Source organism: Lucilia cuprina, chromosome 4, assembly GCF_022045245.1.
Source record: "Lucilia cuprina isolate Lc7/37 chromosome 4, ASM2204524v1, whole genome shotgun sequence".
NCBI lineage: Eukaryota > Metazoa > Arthropoda > Insecta > Diptera > Calliphoridae > Lucilia > Lucilia cuprina.
The window spans coordinates 76930840-76952616 of record NC_060952.1 but is presented as its reverse complement, the minus strand read 5'-3'; the positions used below and the strand labels follow the sequence as shown (position 1 = coordinate 76952616).

The following is a 21777-nucleotide window of genomic DNA, read 5'->3' as shown; positions in this document are numbered from 1 at the left end:
GGTTAGTTAGTTAGTTAGTTAGTTAGTTAGTTACTTAGTTAGTCAGTCAGTCAGTCAGTCAGTCAGTTAGTCAGTCAGTCAATCAGTCAATCAATCAGTCAGTCAATCAATCAGTCAGTTAGTTAGTTAATTAGTTAGTTAGTTAGTTAGTTAGTTAGTTAGTTAGTTAGTTAGTTAGTTAGTTAGTTAGTTAGTTAGTTAGTTAGTTAGTTAGTTAGTTAGTTAGTTAGTTAGTTAGTTAGTTAGTTAGTTAGTTAGTTAGTTAGTTAGTTAGTTAGTTAGTTAGTTAGTTAGTTATTTAGTAAGTTAGTTAGTTAGTTAGTTAGTCAGTTAGTGTGCCAAACACTAGATATGGACACAATTGATTTGGTTTATTATTCCATTTTTTCCAACCAGAACTAAACAATTCTGTTTTAAATTTTTTTAAACATAAAACATCTTCCGTCACATGGTTGACAAAACAATGTCATACTTTAAATAAATATTTATTACAGTCAAACCTTTCAACAAACACAGACAGTAGGTAATTTAACACAAATAGCTAAAAAAATAACGAGCACAAAATGTCAAAATAAAATAACTAAACAATAAATTTCTAAAAAAAAAAAACTATCTAAAATAAATGTCAACAACATGATCAACTAATTAATAATATTTTCTTTATTTTAACAAAATTCAATCGACTAAAACAAAAATAATTGAAATTCGTATTTGAATAAAAAATATACCATAATCACCCTTTGCATGTAATAAAGTGTAATATATCACACATATTAGTTTTTTTAACAAAAAATAAACTGTGATAATTGAATAATAGATGACAACGCATGCTTACTCATTCATAAATGATCGCAATGAATATTGTTGCCGACAGATCACAGTAGATCATACATACATATACATATAGATGTAAGATATTTTTTTTTTATTATTTCTAAAACAACATACATACAAAATACATGAGTAAGTAAATGTTTTACATAAAATATGTAATAACTTATTTAACATTAGTACAAATTAGTTAACTATCACTAGCACAAGGTGGGCTAAATTCTAAACGCTTCTGTGCAAAATATCAGTTTTATTGACTTGTTATAATCTGTTTACACAAAAATATATGTGTACAGTGTTATATTTATTTATTTAATATTTTTTTTACTTTTCGTTAATTATATTATTTACATAACTCAAAAATAATTAAAAAAACGTGTGTTTATTTAACTATTTTTAATTACTTGTATTATAAAAATAAACATATTATATGATAGAACTAATATTATGTGACTTAAAACTAATAAAGCATAAAAGATAAATAATATTATGTGTTTATTTTAAATTTAAAATCATGTTTATTTTAAATTAACGGGTATTATGAAAGATTAAATCAATTATAATGAGACATGCTTAACAAATTTAAATAAATTTTTAATGTAAATGAAAAAAACTAAAAATAATTTGAAAACGTATTTAATTTTTATATAAATATTATTATGCATGCATTTATATAAATAAGAATTATATAAAAAGATATTTTTATGGATATTTCAAACAAATATACAAAAGATATTTCTTTTTCACAATTATTGTAATTATTACAGTTTAATATTACAAAATCTTCCTATAGAATCCATAATACTTTCCACTTTATAGTATGTTACTGCCAAAAAGTATGCTGTATAAGTTAGTTTCTTTAAATACATAAATGTACTTATGTTTTTATTCACCACTGTACAAGATTCTATTCTATCTATTGTTTCTATTCTATTATTTTCCTTGATAAACACTATTTTGTATTTTATTCATATCTCTCTCTAATAGTTTCTCAGATATACGAATTTGTCTAAAGTCCGCCCTTTTTCCCTCCAATTTTTTTAAAGTAATTTGTGCAAAACATGAAGAAGCTAGTTAGTTTCACAGATTTAATTCCTATGAGAGGGTCGAAGTCCCTCATTCTAAGTCCGCCCGTTATTCTTTAAATGTTCAGACGATTGTCAAAGTTCTTCAACTAAAATTTAAAGATTCTAGCTCTAATAGTTTCTCTCAGATATACAAATTTTCCTATTTTGCATATACAGATAAAATTCCTTAAAAATGTTCAGATGAACATTAAAGTTTTTCTAGATAAATTAATTTTTCTATTGAATTAATATGGGAGGTGCTGCCTCCCCTTATAGTTAGTACACCGATTTATTGCCGAAATTGTTAACATGGATGTTAAAATTATTCGTGCAAAATTTTAAGATTCTAACTGTAATAGTTTCTAAGATAAACGAATTTTTGTATATAAATTATATGGGAAGTGCCACGCCCCCTAACGCTAGTCTGCCGACTTTTTATCCTAAATAATCATATTGACACTGTTATATTATGCCAAATTTACGAATTTTATATTTTCTTAATGTGGGCGTGGCTAATCACCCACTTGAAATTTCAGACATACAGGAATTCGCTGTGAAAATTTCAAGAAAATCGGTTCAACCGTTTTGTAGACTATAGCGTTCAAACATACCAACAAACAGACATTCCACATATCCAGAACTATATATATGCATACTATATTCTAGAAATTTCAAACAAATATTCATTTTCAGAAGGGGACCTTATATGGGGGGTATGTTCAGTTATGGTCCGATCCCAAAAAAAAACAGAGGTCTTGGCTTGTTGGAAACTTACTTTTACCGATTTTATCACAATACTGGAATTTTAATTACAATAATGGGTGTAAAAGTAATTTTCCAAAGGGGACCTTATAGGGGGAAGGGTCAATTATGTTCCGATAATCAAAAACTTTTGATAAAAGATTTCGAGTCATGAGAATATTTATGCAAAATTTCAACTGTCTAGCACTTTTCGTGTGGGCGCTATCGTGATTTCAATAGACATACTGACATGGCTAGATCGTCTTAGAATTTAATATGGATTCAGTATATATTTCTATACTTTTGTGGAAAAAAATCAATATAAAATATAACAAGTCAGATTTCTATATTCAGCTATGCCGAATCTTATATACCACCCTACACCAAGTATGTTTTAAAATACAGTTTTTATTTATTTTGTATCTCTACACACATGTCACACATAACATACACACAAACAATTATAAAATGTAGCAGAAAGAAATATTAACCGTTGTACTGTACTACCACCGTTAAACTGTATTATCACCCTCAAACAAATATGAGCTGTATTACCAACATATTACTGCTTTATCTCCTTGTTGTTTTTATGCTTTTATTAATAAAGAGGAAATTTTCAAAGGTTGTCTCAGATTTTTACCCATATCTCAGTTATTTATAGACCGATTTTGCTGATTTTCAATAGGAAACTTCTCGAAAGCATGTTTGATAGAATTATTGAAGACTTGGATCTCGAAGTTATCTGGAGTCTTCAGAAAATTGATTTCAACAGACAGACAGACGGACATGGCTTAATCGACTCCGCTATCTATAAGGATCCAGAATATATATACTTTATAGGGTCGGAAAATTATATTATATAAATTACAAACGGAATGACAAACTTTTACACTTCTCACGAAGGTGAAGGGTATAAATATCATTAATTTTCTCAAAACCTATCTAAGCTGTGTGTTATGATGTTTGTTACCTAAGTCTTTTGTTTTCATACCTAAGACTTAAGTCCCAAAGTCCTTTAATTAAAACTACATAGATTTTTTTCGTATAATTTACGTCTTTTATATAATTGATTTGTGTTTTTTTATTTAAAATATATTTCTTTAAAAATAGTTGTTGTTGTTTTTTTCATATAGTATATAATCTTTTTTTCACTTAAATTTAAAACAATATGTTTTTTCTTTTTTTCAATTTTACATTTTTTACAATAAATTTAATTAGTTTAGTAGGTTTTCATTCACATTTTATTGTCCATTTAGAAAAATATGTTGTGTAAATATTATTAATTATTTGTTATTACAATTTTTTTTTCTAAAAAATATAGCACACACTGTTTTTTTATAAATTTACAATTTTTAGTTTTTTACAATTTTTCTCTTATTATTTAAATGAAAATTATTTAATCTTTCTATGGACAATTGTTTTTTTGCATAATAAAAGTTTAGGCAAGATTTTTTCTTTATTAATTTCTAATAAAATAAACCAAAAAATAATGTTTTTTTTATAAATTCGTTTTTTTTTAATAATTTGTGTAGTTATAGCGCTTTTTGCAGGAAAAAAATTATTTAAAAATAGACAGTTTTCAAAATTTTATTTTAAATTGTTTTAATTATTTTCATTAAAAGCAGTTTCAAAAAAAGTTTTATTACTCTTTAAATTAAAGTTATTTTATAAATTTTCAATCTGTAAAGTTTTCTTTTAAAATGGATTTTTTAGTTTAAATTTAATTTTTATTACTATGTTATTAAACTGTTAAGTATATGTTTTTAATATGTAGTTTTCTATTGTTAAAAAGAGTTGTGAAAATGTTTACTTTTTAATTGTTTAAAAATAACTTTATTTACTGGATTTTTTTACTTTTAATTTCTTGAAAATTTGTTTTTTTTATAAAAAATAGGTCTATTTCAGTAAATTTATTTAACTGTCTGTTAATCTGTGTTTTAAATCACTTGTTTTATTTAAAGCGCTTTTGTGCAATTTAATTATTAATTTTATTTTATTATTATTTTAAATTTCTATATGTAGACAATCACAATTTTTGACGTTACTTATGTAATAATAATTTGAAAAGAAAATTATATATATTTAATTAAAATCTTTTTAAAAAAATATTTTAAAAAATTTTATGTTTTTTTTTTAAATATTATTTGCCTTATTCATAAAAATTTATCAAAGATTTATAGTACAAATTTTGTATGAAAATTTGTTTTATAAATCTTTGACAAAATTTTATAAAGAAAGCCTATAATGATTTGTGGTTTAATATCAATTATAAATTCTTTCTTGTTTTAATTAGACTTAAACTTATGAATTAAAAAATATGGCATTTAATCTTTAAATGTCCCAATACAATAAAAGGACTTTAAGGATAAGAGTTTTAATAGAAATATTATGCTGAAAAGAAAGATGAATTGAAAGATGAATATTGTAGATAATATAAGATTGAAGAGCGTAAATGGAAGATATTTAAAAATTCCAATTTCCAATGAATAATTTGAATAAAACTCAGTTTTTAGCATAAAAAGCATTTTTAGTAGAAAAACTGGTATTTGGTATAAAAAAGGTTTTAATATAAAAACAGGAATTCAGCATAAAAAACGGGGTTTTAACGTAAGCACAGGTTGTAGTACAAAAACAGGTCTATAGCATAAATACTGGTTTTTAGTATAAACAACAAGTTGTCATTTAAAAATAAGTTTTTAGTATAAAAACCAGTATTTAGTATAGAAACAAGTATTTAGTATGAACACCAGTTTTTAGTGTGTAAACCAGTATTTAGTACGAAAACCAGTTTTTAGTATAAAAACCAGTTTGTAGTATAAAAACCAGTTTTTAGTATAAAAAACAGTTTTTAGTATAAAACCCAGTTTTTAGTATAAAACCCAGTTTTTAGTATAAAAACCAGTTTTTAGTATAAAAACCAGTTTTGAGTATAAAAACTAGTTTTTAGAATAAAATTAAGTTTTTAGTATAAAAACAGTTTTTAGTGTAAAACCAGTTTTTAGTGTAACAACCAGTTTTTAGTATAAAAACCAGTTTTACTATAAAAACCAGTTCTTAGTATAAAAACCAGTTTTAGTATAAAAATCGGTTTATAGTATAAAAATCAGTTTTTAGTATAAAACCAGTTTTTAGTATAAAACCAGTTTTTAATATAATAGCCAGTTTTTAGTATAAAAACCAGTTTTTAGTATAAAACCAGTTTTTAGTTTTTAGTGTAAAAACGGTTTTTGGTATAAAAACTGGTTTTTAGTATAAAAGCTTGTTTTTAATATAAAAATATTTTTTAGTATAAAAACGGGCTTTTGTATAAAAACGGGTTTTAGTATAAAAACTGTTTTTTAGTATAAAAAAAGTTTTTAGTATAAAAATTTGTTTTTGGTATGAAAACTGGTTTCTAGTATAAAAATTAGTATTTAGCATAAAAACTGGTTTTTAGTATAAAAACTGATTTTTAGTATAAAAACTGTTTTTTAGTAAAAAACTGTTTTTTAGTATAAAAACTGGTTTTTATTATAAAAATTAGTTTTTAGTATAAAAATTTGTTTTAGTATAAAAACTGTTTTTTAGTATAAAAATTGTTTTTAGCATTAAAACTGATTTTTAGAGTAAAAACGGGTTTACTGTAAAAACTGGACTTTAGTAAAAACCTGAAAACAGGTTTTTCGTACAAAAAGAAGTTTTAACATAAAAAACAAATTTTAGAAAAAATAGATTTTTAAAATAAAAATCTGTTTTTTTTTTGTTTTATCTTAACTACAATTCCTTTTCAATTCATCTTCGTCTTCAACATAAAAATATCTAAAAATAAAAGACAAACAACTTGAAAACATTAGTTTCGAACAAAAAGACAAAAATAATAATAATAATCATGAAAATAATACAAATAGAAAATTTCAATTTATAAATATTTCTTTAAAATTTTACTTAAATATCAGCATAATGAATCTAAAGGAAGCTGATCTTGTTTTATGGAAAGACGTCGGGAATTGGAGGATTTCTTTAGACTACTATTACTAGTGTGTACATTGTTTGTGCTATTATTATTGTTATTGTTGTTGTTGTTATTATTATTTTTGGATAGCGATGTTAAATTTGTATTGGAATTATTTAACTCATTAATACTTTGGAAATTTGTGGTTATGGTTGGTATAATCGTTGAACCACCGACCGCAAATGAGGGTTTATTATTATTTAATGGTTCTAGTTCAGCTGCCAAAGCACCATTGGGAATGGAATTTGAGCGTATTTGTAGGCGACCAGAATCTAAAGATTCATCACTGGCCGGATCCAAATGATCCACAGAGGCAGCGGAAGATATATGTTTTATTAAGCCTACAGATAAAGCGCGATCTAAATGGAAAATATTAATTATTAATTATTATTATTAATTATTAATTTGTAAAATTAATTTAATTTTCTATTTCATACCTAAACCTGCTTTATTATTTTTGGTATATTCTTCTTTAAGATCATCTAATTCTTTGGCTGAGCACAAAGGTGTATCCACATCATAGGTATTATTGAATAAGGTATAATCAACTTCGTATTCTCCGGTTTCTTTGCGGAATGAAACAACGTTTACAAAACGATGACCCCATAAGATTTCCGAGGGCAAGAAACTGCTGCGTGCCTGAGTGGTCATGCCGGTGGACTCAATAACACCCTCTTTATATAGAAACAAAATATGAATGTTTTTATTGGAAATTTTCCAGTTCGTTTTTTTGTTTTTTATGAAGTCAAAACTTACCCAGCATGCAAACCACTTCAAATCTTTCCTTTAACATATCGGAAGCAGACAGCATATACAAAGGACTATGACGATCTATTTTATGCACTATAGTAGTAGGCCAAATAAACATTAAACGATCTTCACCACCATCGGCACCCACGGTAAGTTCTTGTTGATAAAAAGGTAAAATTTCACCTTCTTTAGTGACCTATGAGAGAAATACAATATTGAAATTTAATATATATTTATAAAACATAAAGAAATTTTCTCTCTTACTTTCTTCCTTATTATCTGCGCTCTCACATGAGCCTCAATAATATGAGACTTTCGCATATCGCCGACACGAAACATTAGACACGGCACACCATCCCGATGACATATAACCGCATTCCGTGAAAATAATAGAGTTTGGGCACGTTTTTTCGGCCGCGAAAGTTTGGCAAAAACAATGCCCACCATAAATGCTTGTATAAATACACCCGTTATACATTGAAGACATATTGTGAATATCGCTTCGGGACACTCTTCGGTTATGAAACGATTACCGTAACCGATTGTGTGTTGAGTCTCAATCGAATATAGAAATGCTGATATGAATGAACGTACTTCGGTCACACACATAGTGTGTGTCATATTTTGTATTAATTCAGGTTGCTGATCGCGCATTTGTATCCATTCGAGATCACCGTGTGCGTAGGCTATCGTCCACCAGATGAGACCGAAAAATGCCCAGGATATGAGAAAACTAAAGGCGAACACCATGAGGGTCCAACGCCATTGAGCGTCGACAAGGGTGGTGAAAATGTCCTGTAAGGATATTGGGAGAAATAGATTTTTTTAATAAAATTTTAGAAAAATGTTTTTAAAGACGAGTTTTTAGTACAAAACAGTTTTTGTATAAAACTGGTTTTTAGTATAAAAACTGATTTTTAGTATTAAAACCAGTTTTTAGTATTAAACTGGTTTTTAGTATAATAACTGGTTTTTAGTATAAAAACTGGTCTTTAGTATAAACCTGGCTTTTAGTATAAAATTGGTTTTTAGTATAAAAACAGGTTTTTAGTATTAAAACAGGTTTTTAGTATAAAAACTGTTTTTTAGTATAAAAACTAGTATTTAGTTTAAAAACTGGTATTTATTATATACTGGTTTTGAGTATAAAAACAAATACTGGTTTTGAGTATAAAAACTGTTTTTAGTATGAAAACATGTTTTTAGTATAAAAACTGGTTTTACGTATAAGAAGTGGTTTTTAGTATAAAAACTGTTTATTTGTATAAAAACTGGTTTTTTGTATAAAAACTGGTTTTTGTATAAAAACCGGTTTTTAGTATAAAATCTGTTTCTATATAGGAATAACAACGGCTTTTTAGTTTAAAAACTGCTTTTAAGTATATAAACTGCTTTTTAGTAAAAAAACTGATTTTTAACATAAAAACTGTCATTTAGTATAAAAATTGCTTTTAATTGTAAAAACTGCTTTTTTGTATAAAAACTGCTGTTTAGTATAAAAATTTAATTTTGTGTGAAAACAGCTTTTTAGAATAATGCAGTTTTTTGTATACAAAACTGGTTTTTCATTAAAACTTCAATTAAATTCTTTAATACTGGTTTTTAGTAATAAACTTTTGATTTTTTAAAACAATTGTTTTTACGAGTTTTAAACAAACACTTTTCTATCTATTTCTTAACTACGCAATAAAAACCCAACAACACCTATCAGATTTCAAACGATTTAGTTAGTTCTCATACTTTTTCTTCATACGTTTTGTTTCTGGAAAGAATTGCATAATTTATAATATAATATCAAAAAAAATTTATAATCAGTCGTATAAATCTATTTATTTTATTTATAAAAAAAAACAAACTGTAAATGTAATTTAATATATTTAATTTACTATTAATTAACAGAAACAAATAAGCCAACAATAGCAAAATATATATGCGTATATATGTTCATCGACAAAAACTAGCCTTTTGTGTCAATAGAATAAAAAAAAAATCTGATTAAATTTTGCCCAAAAGGTCAACTGCCACAAAATTATTTATTAATTAGAATCGAACAAATCTAGTGGAGAATAAACTGAAATTTAATTTAAAATTGAAATTATTTTACAGATCAAATTAATATTAATAAAGATTATAACACTTGAATATAATTAACATTAAATCAGTGTTAAACATATTGGAGGCAAGTGGCATTAATCTGTAAGACTGTAATTACAGGTGACAGGCAATATGATAAAACTTTAATAGAGGGGGTTTCGAAAAGTAGATAACATATACATACATATATGTATGCATGTGTGGCTGTAAAAGGAAGTAGTCAGAGTGATATTTAAATATAATGATTCTTTTAAAAATATATAGACTAAACTTGAAATACTTGTTTTACCGTTATCTGTTTTAAATATATATTTTTTTTTTTTCAATTTTTGAATTTGTATCTCGCACATGTAGGACTTAAATTTATAAATGCATACCAGACTACTTAGAACAGTATTAAAAACAATAATAGTCTGACAAAGGTCCTTATTACAACATAAAATTTAACACCTACATAAATATTAGAAATAAATCTAGGATTTTTCAACCTTAATAGACAAAAATAAAAAATCTAAAAATAAACAAAAGTGCGAATATTTATTTGTCCACTAATAATGTAAACAAGTAAGAGTTTTATATTGGGGCTAAAACGAATCTTCAAAACATTACGCATAAAAGGATTCAGGGTGATATTTGCAATAGAGCTTATGTCAATTATAGACCGAAAAAGAACCTTATACGACGCTAGCGATAAAGTAATTTTCTGACAGGAAACTTTTATATGGAAAGTGGGGTCAAATATGGACCATACAACATAAAATTTGGTAACAATACCAAACTAACCTTATATATTATTGACTGACCGCCTGACTGGCAGACAGACATTGCTAGATTGTCTTTGAATTTTATAAGGAAACATAATGTGAATACTTTTCTAGGTCTATGACCAACATTTCGATGTGTTACAAACGGAGTGACTAAATCAACATAAACCCCATTCTCTGGTGGATGTAAAAATAGCAAAAACAAAAAAAGGACTGCGTAACAAATCCAAATCCTAATGATGTGTAAAAAAGATTTATAATATTTTTTTACGTAGTTCTTAGAAGTAAAACAAAATCCACAAAAAAAGGATGAAAAAAAGATTAAAGATTTGTTTTTGCACATGTAATTTGAGACAATTATTTTATTTTGTTGAAGCAAAAGAAATGTAAAAACAAAATAATAATTCAACACAGTTGTTTGAATAAAATAAACTACGTAGTTGTTATTTGGTAAGTTGTCTTGGCAATAAAGTGTCGGACAGACTTGACTGACTGTCACATTTGTCATATAGTAGAATAAAACTTCACACAATTACAAAAAAAAAAAAATGATTACAATAACCAAGACAAAATAGAAAACAGGGTTTTGGGATAAAATAAATTTGTTGGTTTTAGTATAAAAACTGGTTTTAAATATAAAATTTTTAGTATATAAACTGGTTTAAGGTATACAAACATATTTTTCGTACAACTACTTTTAGAATAAAAACAGTTTTTAGTAAAAAAATGGTTTTTTAGGATGTTGTTTTTGAGTATAAAAACTGATTTTTAGTATAAAAAACTGGTTTTTGTTATAAATACTGGTTTTTAGTATAAAAACTTGTTTTTAGTTTAAAAACTAATTATTAGTATAAACAAAGTTTTTTAGTATAAAAACAGTTTTTTAGTATAAAAAACTGAATTTTATTATAAAACTGTTTTTTAATATAAAAAACTGAAGTTTAGTATAAAACTGTTTTTTAGTATAAAAAACTGAATTTTAGTATAAAATTGTTTTTTTTTTTACAAAAACTGTATAAAAACTGTTTTTTAGTATAAAAAACTGGCTTTTAGTATGAAAACTGGTTTTTAGTATAAAAACTGGCTTTTAGTACAAAAACTGGTTTTTAGTATAAAAACTGGTTTTTAGTATAAAAACTGTTTTTTAGTATAAAAACTGGTTTTTAGTATAAAAACTGGTTTTTAGTATAAAAACTGGTTTTTAGTATAAAAACTGGTTTTTAGTATAAAAGCTGGTTTTTAGTATAAAAACTGGTTTTTAGTATAAAAACTGGTTTTTAGTATAAAAACTGGTTTTTAGTATAAAAACTGGTTTTTAGTATAAAAACTGGTTTTTAGTATAAAAAAACTGGTTTTTTTTATAAAAACTGTTTTTTTTTTGTATAAAAACTGGTTTTTAGTATAAAAACTGGTTTTTAGTATAAAAACTGGTTTTTAGTATAAAAACTGGTTTTTAGCATAAAAACTAATTTTTAGTATAAAAACTGGTTTTTAGTATAAAAACTGATTTTTAGTATAAAAACTGGTTTTTAGTATAAAAACTGATTTTTAGTATAAAAACTGATTTTTAGTACAAAAAGTGTTTTTCAGTAAAAATGTGTTTTTGAGTAAAAAAAAACTGGTTTTTAGTACAAATACTGATTTTTAGTACAAAACTGGTTTTTAGTACAAAAAGTGGTTTTTGTGTAAAAACGGGTTTTAGTTTAAAAACTGGTTTTTAGTATAAAAACTGGTTTTTAGTATAGAAACTGGTTTTTAGTATAAAAACTGTTTTTTTTGTATAAAAACGGGTTTTTTGTATAAAAACGGCTTTATTGTATAAAAACTGGTTTTTAGTATAAAACACGTTTTTAGTGTGAAAATTGGTTTTTAGTACAAAAACTGGATTTTAGTAATAATACAGTTTTTTTACAAAAAACTGTATAAAAACGAAGTAAACGTATACGAATCGGTCCATTTTTTCGCCTTGCCCCCATACAACTGTATCCCCCGAATGGGGTCTTTGGGTTCATAATTGAGTTAAATGTTTTCTTATGTCAACAAAGTTCAGCGAAACTTAGTTTTATAGAACTTTAAATGGCCCTGCCGAATTTCATAATGATCGAGCCTCATTTGACCCTAGCCCCCACACAAACTCCCCCTCCAAAAAACCCCCGGGGGCTTGTTACCTTGGCGAGACCTCCGCCTTGGTGTTATTGCAATCCCGAGGTATAAAAAGGGCCCAATACCTTCAATCTGACCGGGATTGAAAAATTGGTGTTCTCAGTCTACTGCTTGGCTTAGTCCTTGCATAGATTGCCAGAGGTCAGACCAGAGCACCTCATAATCTGGTACTACGGGTGGCCAGTTGCCCGCAGGACTATGTCCTGGCTGGTCAGTTGGTTGAGGTTCCTTCGGTATCCACGTAGTGGCTGTTGCTTGAACCCAAATTCGCGGGAAGAGCGGTTAAAAGACTGATGCATGATAATAGTCAATATTTCGGGATAAGTTCGGTGCTGTTGCCGAAAATCAACAGATACCCCACAGAGGAGTGACTGTGGGACTAAGCGTTGGAAATGGGTTGGTGTCAATTGTATATGATACGGAATGTAGAGGTATGCGGGACTCATCCACCCGTATACCTAAATGAGTGTGTCGTATGTTTTTCTCTATGAATGTGTCGAATAAATGAGATGTGTGCTGGGTTGAATGATGATGGATGAAAGGTATCATATACAAGTGATACCAATTAATTTTCCTTCCTTGTCCAGATGTGTTCAGAGTATACTCTGTTCATATCAGACTTACCACAGCGTATCACTGTGAGTAAGAACGATGTCTACGGCTTATTGATGGATCGTGCTTCGGTCCACCGGTTACGTCTCTAGGTGCTGTTGCCGAATCAACAGTCCCCCTTCAAAAATTACTTGAAGGGTTGGCAATTTCCTCTACCAACATCTATAAGGATAGGTCCATATTTACATCTACTTCCCTATAAACCCTCTTTTAATTAGTGGGTTATGCCCGATTATACATTCATACTTGTTTTCAGATGTCGTTGGTTATAACTGTATAACAGTTTCCTTTTTTATTGTTTCAAAGAGAATGCTTCCTAAATATATATTTCAACATATTTTTGAAGATGTAGGAAGGAATTACACCGTCATAAATAGACTTAAGAATCATTAAGTGGAATACTGAAAGTATTGTAGTTATATAATTAGTTACTGCTTACTAAAAACATATAATTAGACATAAATTAATTTATTATATTACAAAAAATATAAAAATAGGATTATTTGACATGTTTCAGCATTTTCACCTTCATTTGCTACTTCGCTTTAATAAAAAGAGTCTAATTATATAAAATAAATATCAAGATATTTGAAATAAAATCTTTTTGTTCTTTCCAAAAAGGACATACTTCAAATTACTTTGTAGAAATTCCACCATTCAATTCATGTTGTGTAACTAGTGTTTATTCAACAATTCAAATCAAAAGTGGAAAAAACCGAAGAAAAAAAGACTCAACAAAAAATAAGAATAAAGTATGGAAATAGGTATAGTTGGGCAAGGTCGACCATATGATACATTACAACGATTATATAATAGGAGGATAAATGTTTCATCGAATCCGAAAAAATAACTTTATTTGGTATATTGTGGTAGGAATCGGACCCAGGAGCTACTGTCTAAAAGATTAGAAAATTAACAACTACCTTTCCAACTTGCGCACGAAGTTTACACGAATAAACAGACAGTTGGACGATCTAAGGAAAATATTATAGGCTAAATCTACTGATAAAGTGACTTTTAGTTTGTGTGTTATAAACTTAAACAGAATGTCATAATAGAGGTGTAGGGTAAAACAAAACAACAAGATATAAATACAAATCTTATAAGTTCGCATAAATATTTGCACTTTGGAAAAAAACCAAAATACAAATGTAAGTAAGATTCCTTTAAACATTTCATGTTTTTTTCCTCAAGGTAAAACAGTATCAATTGCTTGCATAGCTGAAATTTCCTTTTTTTCTACCAACTCCCAGAGCTTTAGTTGTGTGTTGTTGTATGTATTAACTTACCTGTAGATATCTTCGTCTTCGTTTGGCCACATTTCCTTGTACCACATTACAATCACCATGTTTGAATATCACACGTTTTCGTACACGCCGAGAACTAAAACGTGTCTGACGATACCTGTAAAGGATGAAGTTTAAAGATAAAGTCTTTAGTGAGTAGTGTTTTTATTTCATTTTATGTTTTAAGAAATCAATGACATTGAATATTAAATTAGGAAAATATACAGATTTCAGCATTTAGTTTGTCAATTTGACCAAAGGTTAACCTCAATTTTTTTTCAAAAAGGCACATGCTTAGATCAAGGCCAAAAGTTCAATGAAATGAAATTTTATTAATATATTATTAAACTAAATGTAACAGAGCTTTGGAAAATAGCAAACTGTGCAAATTTTTGCCATATAATTGTATATATGATAAACACTTGTTTGTAATTACTTAATATTTATATCAAATGAAAGCTTTGTCAAATAGCTTTCATTTGATATTCATATTACCTAATTGCTACACTTGAATCCCTCTATATATATCTAGTAAATTATTAGAAACATAAAAAAGCTTAAATCAAAAGCTTTTTATCGGGAATTCTAATCATATGTCCCTAATTTGTGGTCAGATTTTTATACCCTACACCACAATAGTTTATTTGTAGCACCCAAAAATTTTTATCCTACACCCACCTTAAAGTATACCAATCGGCTCAGAATCACTTTCTTAGTCGATTTAGCTTTGTCCGTTCGTCCGTCTGTCTATCCGTATGTCTGTGTGTCCATGTACAGATTACGATTTTCAACATAATTTTATAAAATTTGACACATTCTCTACTTTTGGTACAGGGACGTATGCTATTGAAAATATTTTGCCTAGCCCCCATTCATCCGTACCCCCGAAAAGGGTCTTGGTCTCATCATTAAGTAAAATGTTTTATTATGTGAACAAAAATCGGCAAAACTTAGTTTTATAGAACTCTAAATGACACTACTGTTTTTTTATAATCGGGCCTCAACACAAACTCCCCATCTGAGTCACCTGAGTTTTTCATTAAGGGATTCAGGGGCAATGGTAGACCGTTGTTTAAGTCTACCCAGTGGATAAAAAAGGCCACCGTGGGGTAGGACATCATGCCAGGTACCCACGTAAAGCACTCGTCATTTCCCATCAGAAAATAATTTAAAGGTCAAAATTCACTTATAAACACTAATAACACGATTAAATTCTACATAAATAACTTTGAAGAAAACGTAAATTCTTCCATCAAGATTTATTTATATAGGTCCATATTTACCCCTTTTTTATAAGGGGTCTCATATGGTAGTAGAGAAATAATATAACATTTTACCGAGCGTTAAAAAAGTTTCCGCGGCAAAAGCTTTAAAGTTTTCAATATTCGCTTTTAACGACACTATTAGTTTTTTTAATACAAAATTAAAAAATTACGATAGTCAAGTGTCATTATTTGACTACGACATTTATATAGAGAAACAGAATATGGGCTGCAGGCTTACTACCCCTTAGAAATTTAGCTTCCTAATATATTATACTATTAAAAACGCAAATAAATTTGTTCGTAAATGGTTTTATGAAATCGAGTTGATGAAGATTTTTGCACTAAAATGACCCGAGAAAAAATATTTAGAAATCTACTGGCTATCATATAGTGATATGACCAAACTTTGGTTTTAACCTTAATGTACATTAATATAAATATATGTCTGTATCTACCCAGCAGTTCGGTCGGACAGTCCCGGACTACCTATTTCACCTACCATTTAGAGTTACCCCTAGCTACCGAGCATACAGGTGACTTCCTCCTACGAGGTTGTTGGACTTTATAGGCAACGAAACGGTTAGTTTGTTGGACTTTTTACTTATAATTCGAAGTGGGCGACATGTCACACCCACATACACAACAAGTCTTATATGTCGAAATTTTCAACAATTGAAAAAAATTGTATGGAAAGCCTTATCATCTGAATGAAAATGTGAAGTGTATAACCTTCCATGTAATAGAAATCTTTAATTAGTATATCTGTGGTAAGAGGCGGGAGAGTTTGGAACCTATTATATAAATTAATTACAAAAATTCGTATAACAAAAAATTTTACCTCCAAGAGAACATTTTAATAATAATACACCTCACATATGGATTATATACAATCTGTGAGGAAATGGGAGAAGAATTATTAGAAGCTCTTGGAAGCTTTCATACAAATTTAATACTTAGAAACTATAAGAGCAAAAATTCTTAAACTTTTCACCAATAACTCAAATGGAGGCGTGATACCTCTAATATGAATTAAATACATAAAATCGTATGTATGGAAGACTATTAGATCTGAAATCCTAAAACTCTGCACGATTTGTAATAATTTATATAACACATTATTAATAAGACCTTATTAGATGACTTCTATATAATTCAGACGATATGCCGTAGTCATTGAAATGTAAGTTGTTAGGTAAATAATTACAATTGAAATTCATTACTTAGTTTTTGCTGGTAAGGGGTTACAAGGCTAAAAATTACTTACATAATAACATTTTAAGTCATTACTTTAATACGATGATATCATTGGAGACAAGTGCAATACCACAAATGCTTACAAGTAATTAGAAAAAGCTGTAGCTGTAAATCGTATAATACTTTTAAAGCTTAACAGGCAAGAGGACAAATGAATTATAAAGTAATTATATAGCACATTATTAATAAGAGCTTATTAGACTACTTCTATGTAATGAAGTTTTAAATGATAGTTTAATTTAATTTTTAAACATAAATAATTCTCATCATTTAAATTTGTCCCACAAATAAATATTTTCAATTTCCAGTCTATTCTATAGGTTAAAGTGTTAGTATAGGTGTCAGCAAAGTTTGTCTACGTGTGTGTGTGTTACCGTCTGTATTCCTATTAGTAAAAACACTTAGCAACAGACAATTTACATTCAGAGCAGTGATAGGCACAAAGAGAACTCAAAAACATCAGGACTAAAGTAAAAAAAAAAACTAAGAAATCACTGATTGCAGTTAGACTTTATCTAACATCAGTTTATTATAAAGAATATCCTGAAATATTTTTCGATCCCTTTAGATATATTTGCTGATCAATGATTGACACAAATTAAAGTACCTTTTCTTGTTTAAATTGTGTTAGACTATTATGGGTATTTACCACTATATTCCTTTGAAATTCTTATTTCCTTTAACTGCTTAAAAATGTTATATGAGCCATACATTTATATCGCATTTTATGTTCTGCTATCCTTTTCTTGGCTTCAGTTTCTCGCTAATTGACAGCAATTTTAATTGCTTCATTGGCTGTAAAAAAAACCCACAAATAAATAGGGAATAAGAATATTGAGGAAAAATATCTGGCAAAAGAGGTATGTGTACATCAGCACATACACACATAAATATTATAATTATAGTAGTAAATTATAATTGCTAATAAGAAATCATAACGTTATGTTGAAAATACTCTGTCTGTCTGTCAGTCAAGGAAAAATTAGACAAAATATATATGAATATTTTTTCACCTAGAAACTGCAAAAGGATTTGCATGCTGTTGCCAAGTAAGCTTTAGCACAATTTCCTATAAATTGGAAAATGTTAAAAAGAAAATCAATTCATTTCATTAATTTATAAAATTCTTAATTTAATAGAAAAATACACTTACTGTTCATCTCAAAATATTTTAATATATTTTAAATATTTACTTTAGTGTCAAACAAAAATCTAATAAAAATTCTTATAAACAAATAAGTGGCAATAGAAACTTTATTTGTAGACTGTTTACAAATTGCTACTTGGCTGCTAGTCTACAAATTTTAAAGGAATATTTTATTTTAAATATTTACAATAAATACCCAGCAAAAACTATATAATGACTTTCAATTTTAATTACTTACCGTCTGGATTACATAGAAGTAGTCTTATAAGGTTTTACTAATAATGTGTTATATAGATATTATCTTATCCACTAGTTAGTTCACTTGATTGTGAAGCTATAGAAGCTGTACAATTACTGTAAGATTACTTTATCTAATTATTTGTAAGCATTTGTGGTAAGTAATTGATTCCAATGACATTACTGTTTTAAAATAATGTCTTAAAATGCTATTGTGTAAGTAAATTTTATCATTTGAATCCTTTACATAGTAATAAAAGTTTTTGCTCCTTAAAAACTAATAAATACTTGCAGCTGTTTAGCTATGTGTACACGGTTGTCAGATCTTACAACGTTGACAGAAAAATGTTCAGATAATGTCTAACAACATACAATTTTTGTCTTCTAACGCTGTTAGGAAAAACATTGTCAGTATATTGTAAAACAATATTATTGTCAGACATCTATCACATTACGTTGCCATTGTCAGATAATTATCAGACAAATTTTTATTGTCAGATATGTGAATGGAATCATTTGTCATATTGAATTGTCATATAAATGCTTTCTATTGGCATTAAAAGAAAATATGCCTATAAAATAAGATCTGGAAACTTTTGCCATGGAAAAATCTGACAACAGTTTGAACTGATAGTTTTTGTTAGTAGATAAATTCATTGTTTGACAATGAAATTTTACAGTTGTACGATTGTATGACCAACGTATGACCAACATCTTGGTGTGTTGCATTCCCGGGGTATATAATTGCCTCCAGTTCCAATAGTCTGCTGGGACTATTAACTGGTGATGAAATGGGGCCTAAGGTCAGAAGGAGTTGCCCGCCGAACTTTGTCCTGGCTGGTTAGTTGACTGAGGTTTCTTCAGCATCCACGTAGTGGCTGTGGTAGGAGGGGGTGTTTGGTTAAAGGTTTATTACACTGTGAAATATACATGTTCGTGATAGGTTTCTGTTATCGCTCCTAGTTTCTAGGGGCGGTACAAAATACAGGGTAAGACTGAGATATAATAAAATGTTGGAATTGAGTTGATAATGCAAAAATTTGTGTTGGAGTGAGTTGTGTCATCATATTCTTATATTAGATACACAAAAGGGATCCCGATTTGAGATGTCGGAAGTAAGAATAGAGTTATGATTGAAGTGTATTGGAGTTTACACTAAAAGTGATCGATCAACTTATAATAGTAGGTCTTTGTGGCCACTGAATTAAGTCTCTCAATTAAATATAGAACCGAGTGTTCGAACCACCTGTTACGTCCCCTAGGTGCTGTGGCCGAAACAACAGAAGTCATCCTAGTGCTATGGTTGGGCGACATATAAAGTCCATGAATGTACTGGATTGGATCTTTAGATGACGAAAATGTTTGTATAGAGAGAGCATTCCTAATAGCATTAATAGGTTATTTTCACCTGATGTTGGGTCTGCCCTTTTTATCGGCTCTAACCAGACTTTTCCTTTGTCGGGGTTAGATTGAGCTTGTCTCATGACACTTGTTATTCCCTAACTGGTTTTCCATAGCAGGAGATTAGATAGCTAGAGCACTCGAGCAAAGTACGCGTATTCTGGACCGCACAATGGAGGTCGGTGGTGAGTCGCTACGAAGCTTACCTAGTGGTGGAAAAATATGGCTGGTGTTCACGTTAAGTACTTCGACATTCGTGTCAAAAAATGCTATACCATTGCTAGATTTGCCAATTTTGTAAGAAAGTTGCAAAAAAGTTTGTATTTAAGATAAAAATTTATAAAAATTTGCCATAAATAATAAAATTTTAATTTTCTAAGAAAATTTAACCATGTGAATTATGTAAAAATAATAATTTTACAATTTCAAGAAAAACTATTAAAAGAACAAAGTGTCTAAAAAGCAATTAATCAAAATGTATATTCATGTAATCTTTCAACTTAAAGATCTTTTTTTTTTGTTAATATATTTTAATGTTTCCTGTTATTAAATATTTAAAAATTTCTGCTTTTTTTAGCATATGTATGTTTAGTTTTTTTTATATAATTTAATATTAAAATTTTTAATTAACAACGCAATTTGTAATACGTTTTAAAGAAAATAAATATGCATAATTAACAGAAAATTAATTAGTGAAAAAATATGAAATATGAAAGAAATTTGATCAATTGCAAAAAGTTTAATGAAATGCAAAGCTTTAAAAAAAATTAAAAAATAATATTATTTCAGCTGAATTTATTGTTTGTTTTGGCATTATATATATAAATATGTACCCAGCAAAAACATGGTAATGACCTGTTCTTATTTTACAATGATTACTAAATAGCATCTGCACTAGTTGGAAGTAGTGCAGTAATGACTTACAGCATTGCTATTTTAATTTCAAACTTTTTAATACAAACGAAAATATTATGTTTATAATAATTAATCATAGACGTAAGGAAAGTAACCACATAGACAATTGTTTTCTTTTACATTCTTATAAACAAATTACTTAAATCCCCATTTGCAAATCATTGTAGTAAGTACTTATTTATCTCTCTACTTGTAAGCGATCGAAATAAGATCCAATGCCTTCTTTGTCTTAAAATAATGACTTAATTTTAAATTTTAACAATTTCACCTCCTTATATTTCAATGTAAATTTTTGCTGGGTATATACATATAATATGATCTTAAGTATGTATTATATACAATGTATGTATGTACACTACTTCCGGCCTTAATTGTCAAGCATATTTTTAAATGATAGAAAAATAGTTGCTTAAGAAAGTAAGCAATCTAATTTGACCAGGAATCATAAATAATCACACTATGTTATAAAATTGTAATATTTATTAAGTAGAGCCTTCAACTTATTTGTTTTTTTTTTATTATTTAAACGACTTAACCTAGAATCATGTAGGGTGACATTAAAGTCGAAGTGCTTTACGTGAGTACCTGGCGCGTAGCCATATCTCACGGTGATACTTTTACAACCACTGGATGATTATAATAAACAACTCACCATTGCCTCCTTGTGTATTTTACACGCCGATTGCAATTTTTGTACATGGATGGACCGGTCCATGTACAAGCACTTTGCTGAAGTACTTGAGCTATCTAATTTCTGACCATTGCTGATCCGTTGCTTAATTTCCGAGATGTAAAACATCACTTTCGTATACAACCACGCAGGTAGGATGGCCTCTGTAGAGTCGGCAATAGCACCTAGACACGTATCCGGTAGACCGAAGTACGAATCCGTTAAATAAGCCGAGACTTTGTTTTTACTCACAGGGACACACTGTGGTAATTCTAGTATGAACAGAATTTACTCTGAACATACCTGGACATGGAAGGAACATTTAAAGGTTTCACTTGAATTTACCTTACATCAGTCCTATAAACGCCACTTCCCGCGAATTAGGGTTTAAACCACAGCCACTACATAGATCCCGAAGGAACCTCAACCAATTGACCAGCCAGGACATAGTCCTACGGACAACTGGTCACCCGTATGTGGTTCTCTGGTTAGACCTCATGTCAAATCATACCAAGGAATTATACCATCAAAGAAACATGCCCCTGGGGGATATAGGGCGACCAAGCCATGTGGTCCTACCTCTAATGAA

At 28.3% G+C, this 21777-nt stretch overlaps 1 protein-coding gene across 3 annotated transcripts in view; it reads right to left on the bottom strand.

Moving 5' to 3' along the window:
- Window positions 1-6169: 6169 nt before the first annotated feature.
- Window positions 6170-21777, bottom strand: part of LOC111677568 (G protein-activated inward rectifier potassium channel 3) — a 65819-nt gene continuing 50211 nt past the window's right edge. The window contains exons 2-6 of one of the 3 annotated variants that reach the window (XM_046949242.1): window positions 14303-14417; window positions 7645-8175; window positions 7387-7576; window positions 7068-7304; window positions 6170-6989 (exon numbers count right to left, since the gene is read on the bottom strand). In XM_046949242.1, the coding sequence (XP_046805198.1) occupies window positions 6571-6989; window positions 7068-7304; window positions 7387-7576; window positions 7645-8175; window positions 14303-14417 (1492 nt within the window). In that variant the 3' untranslated portion in view covers window positions 6170-6570. The remainder of the gene's footprint in view (window positions 6990-7067; window positions 7305-7386; window positions 7577-7644; window positions 8176-14302; window positions 14418-21777) is intronic. The other 2 variants (XM_023438719.2, XM_046949241.1) reach the window with 2 other exon arrangements.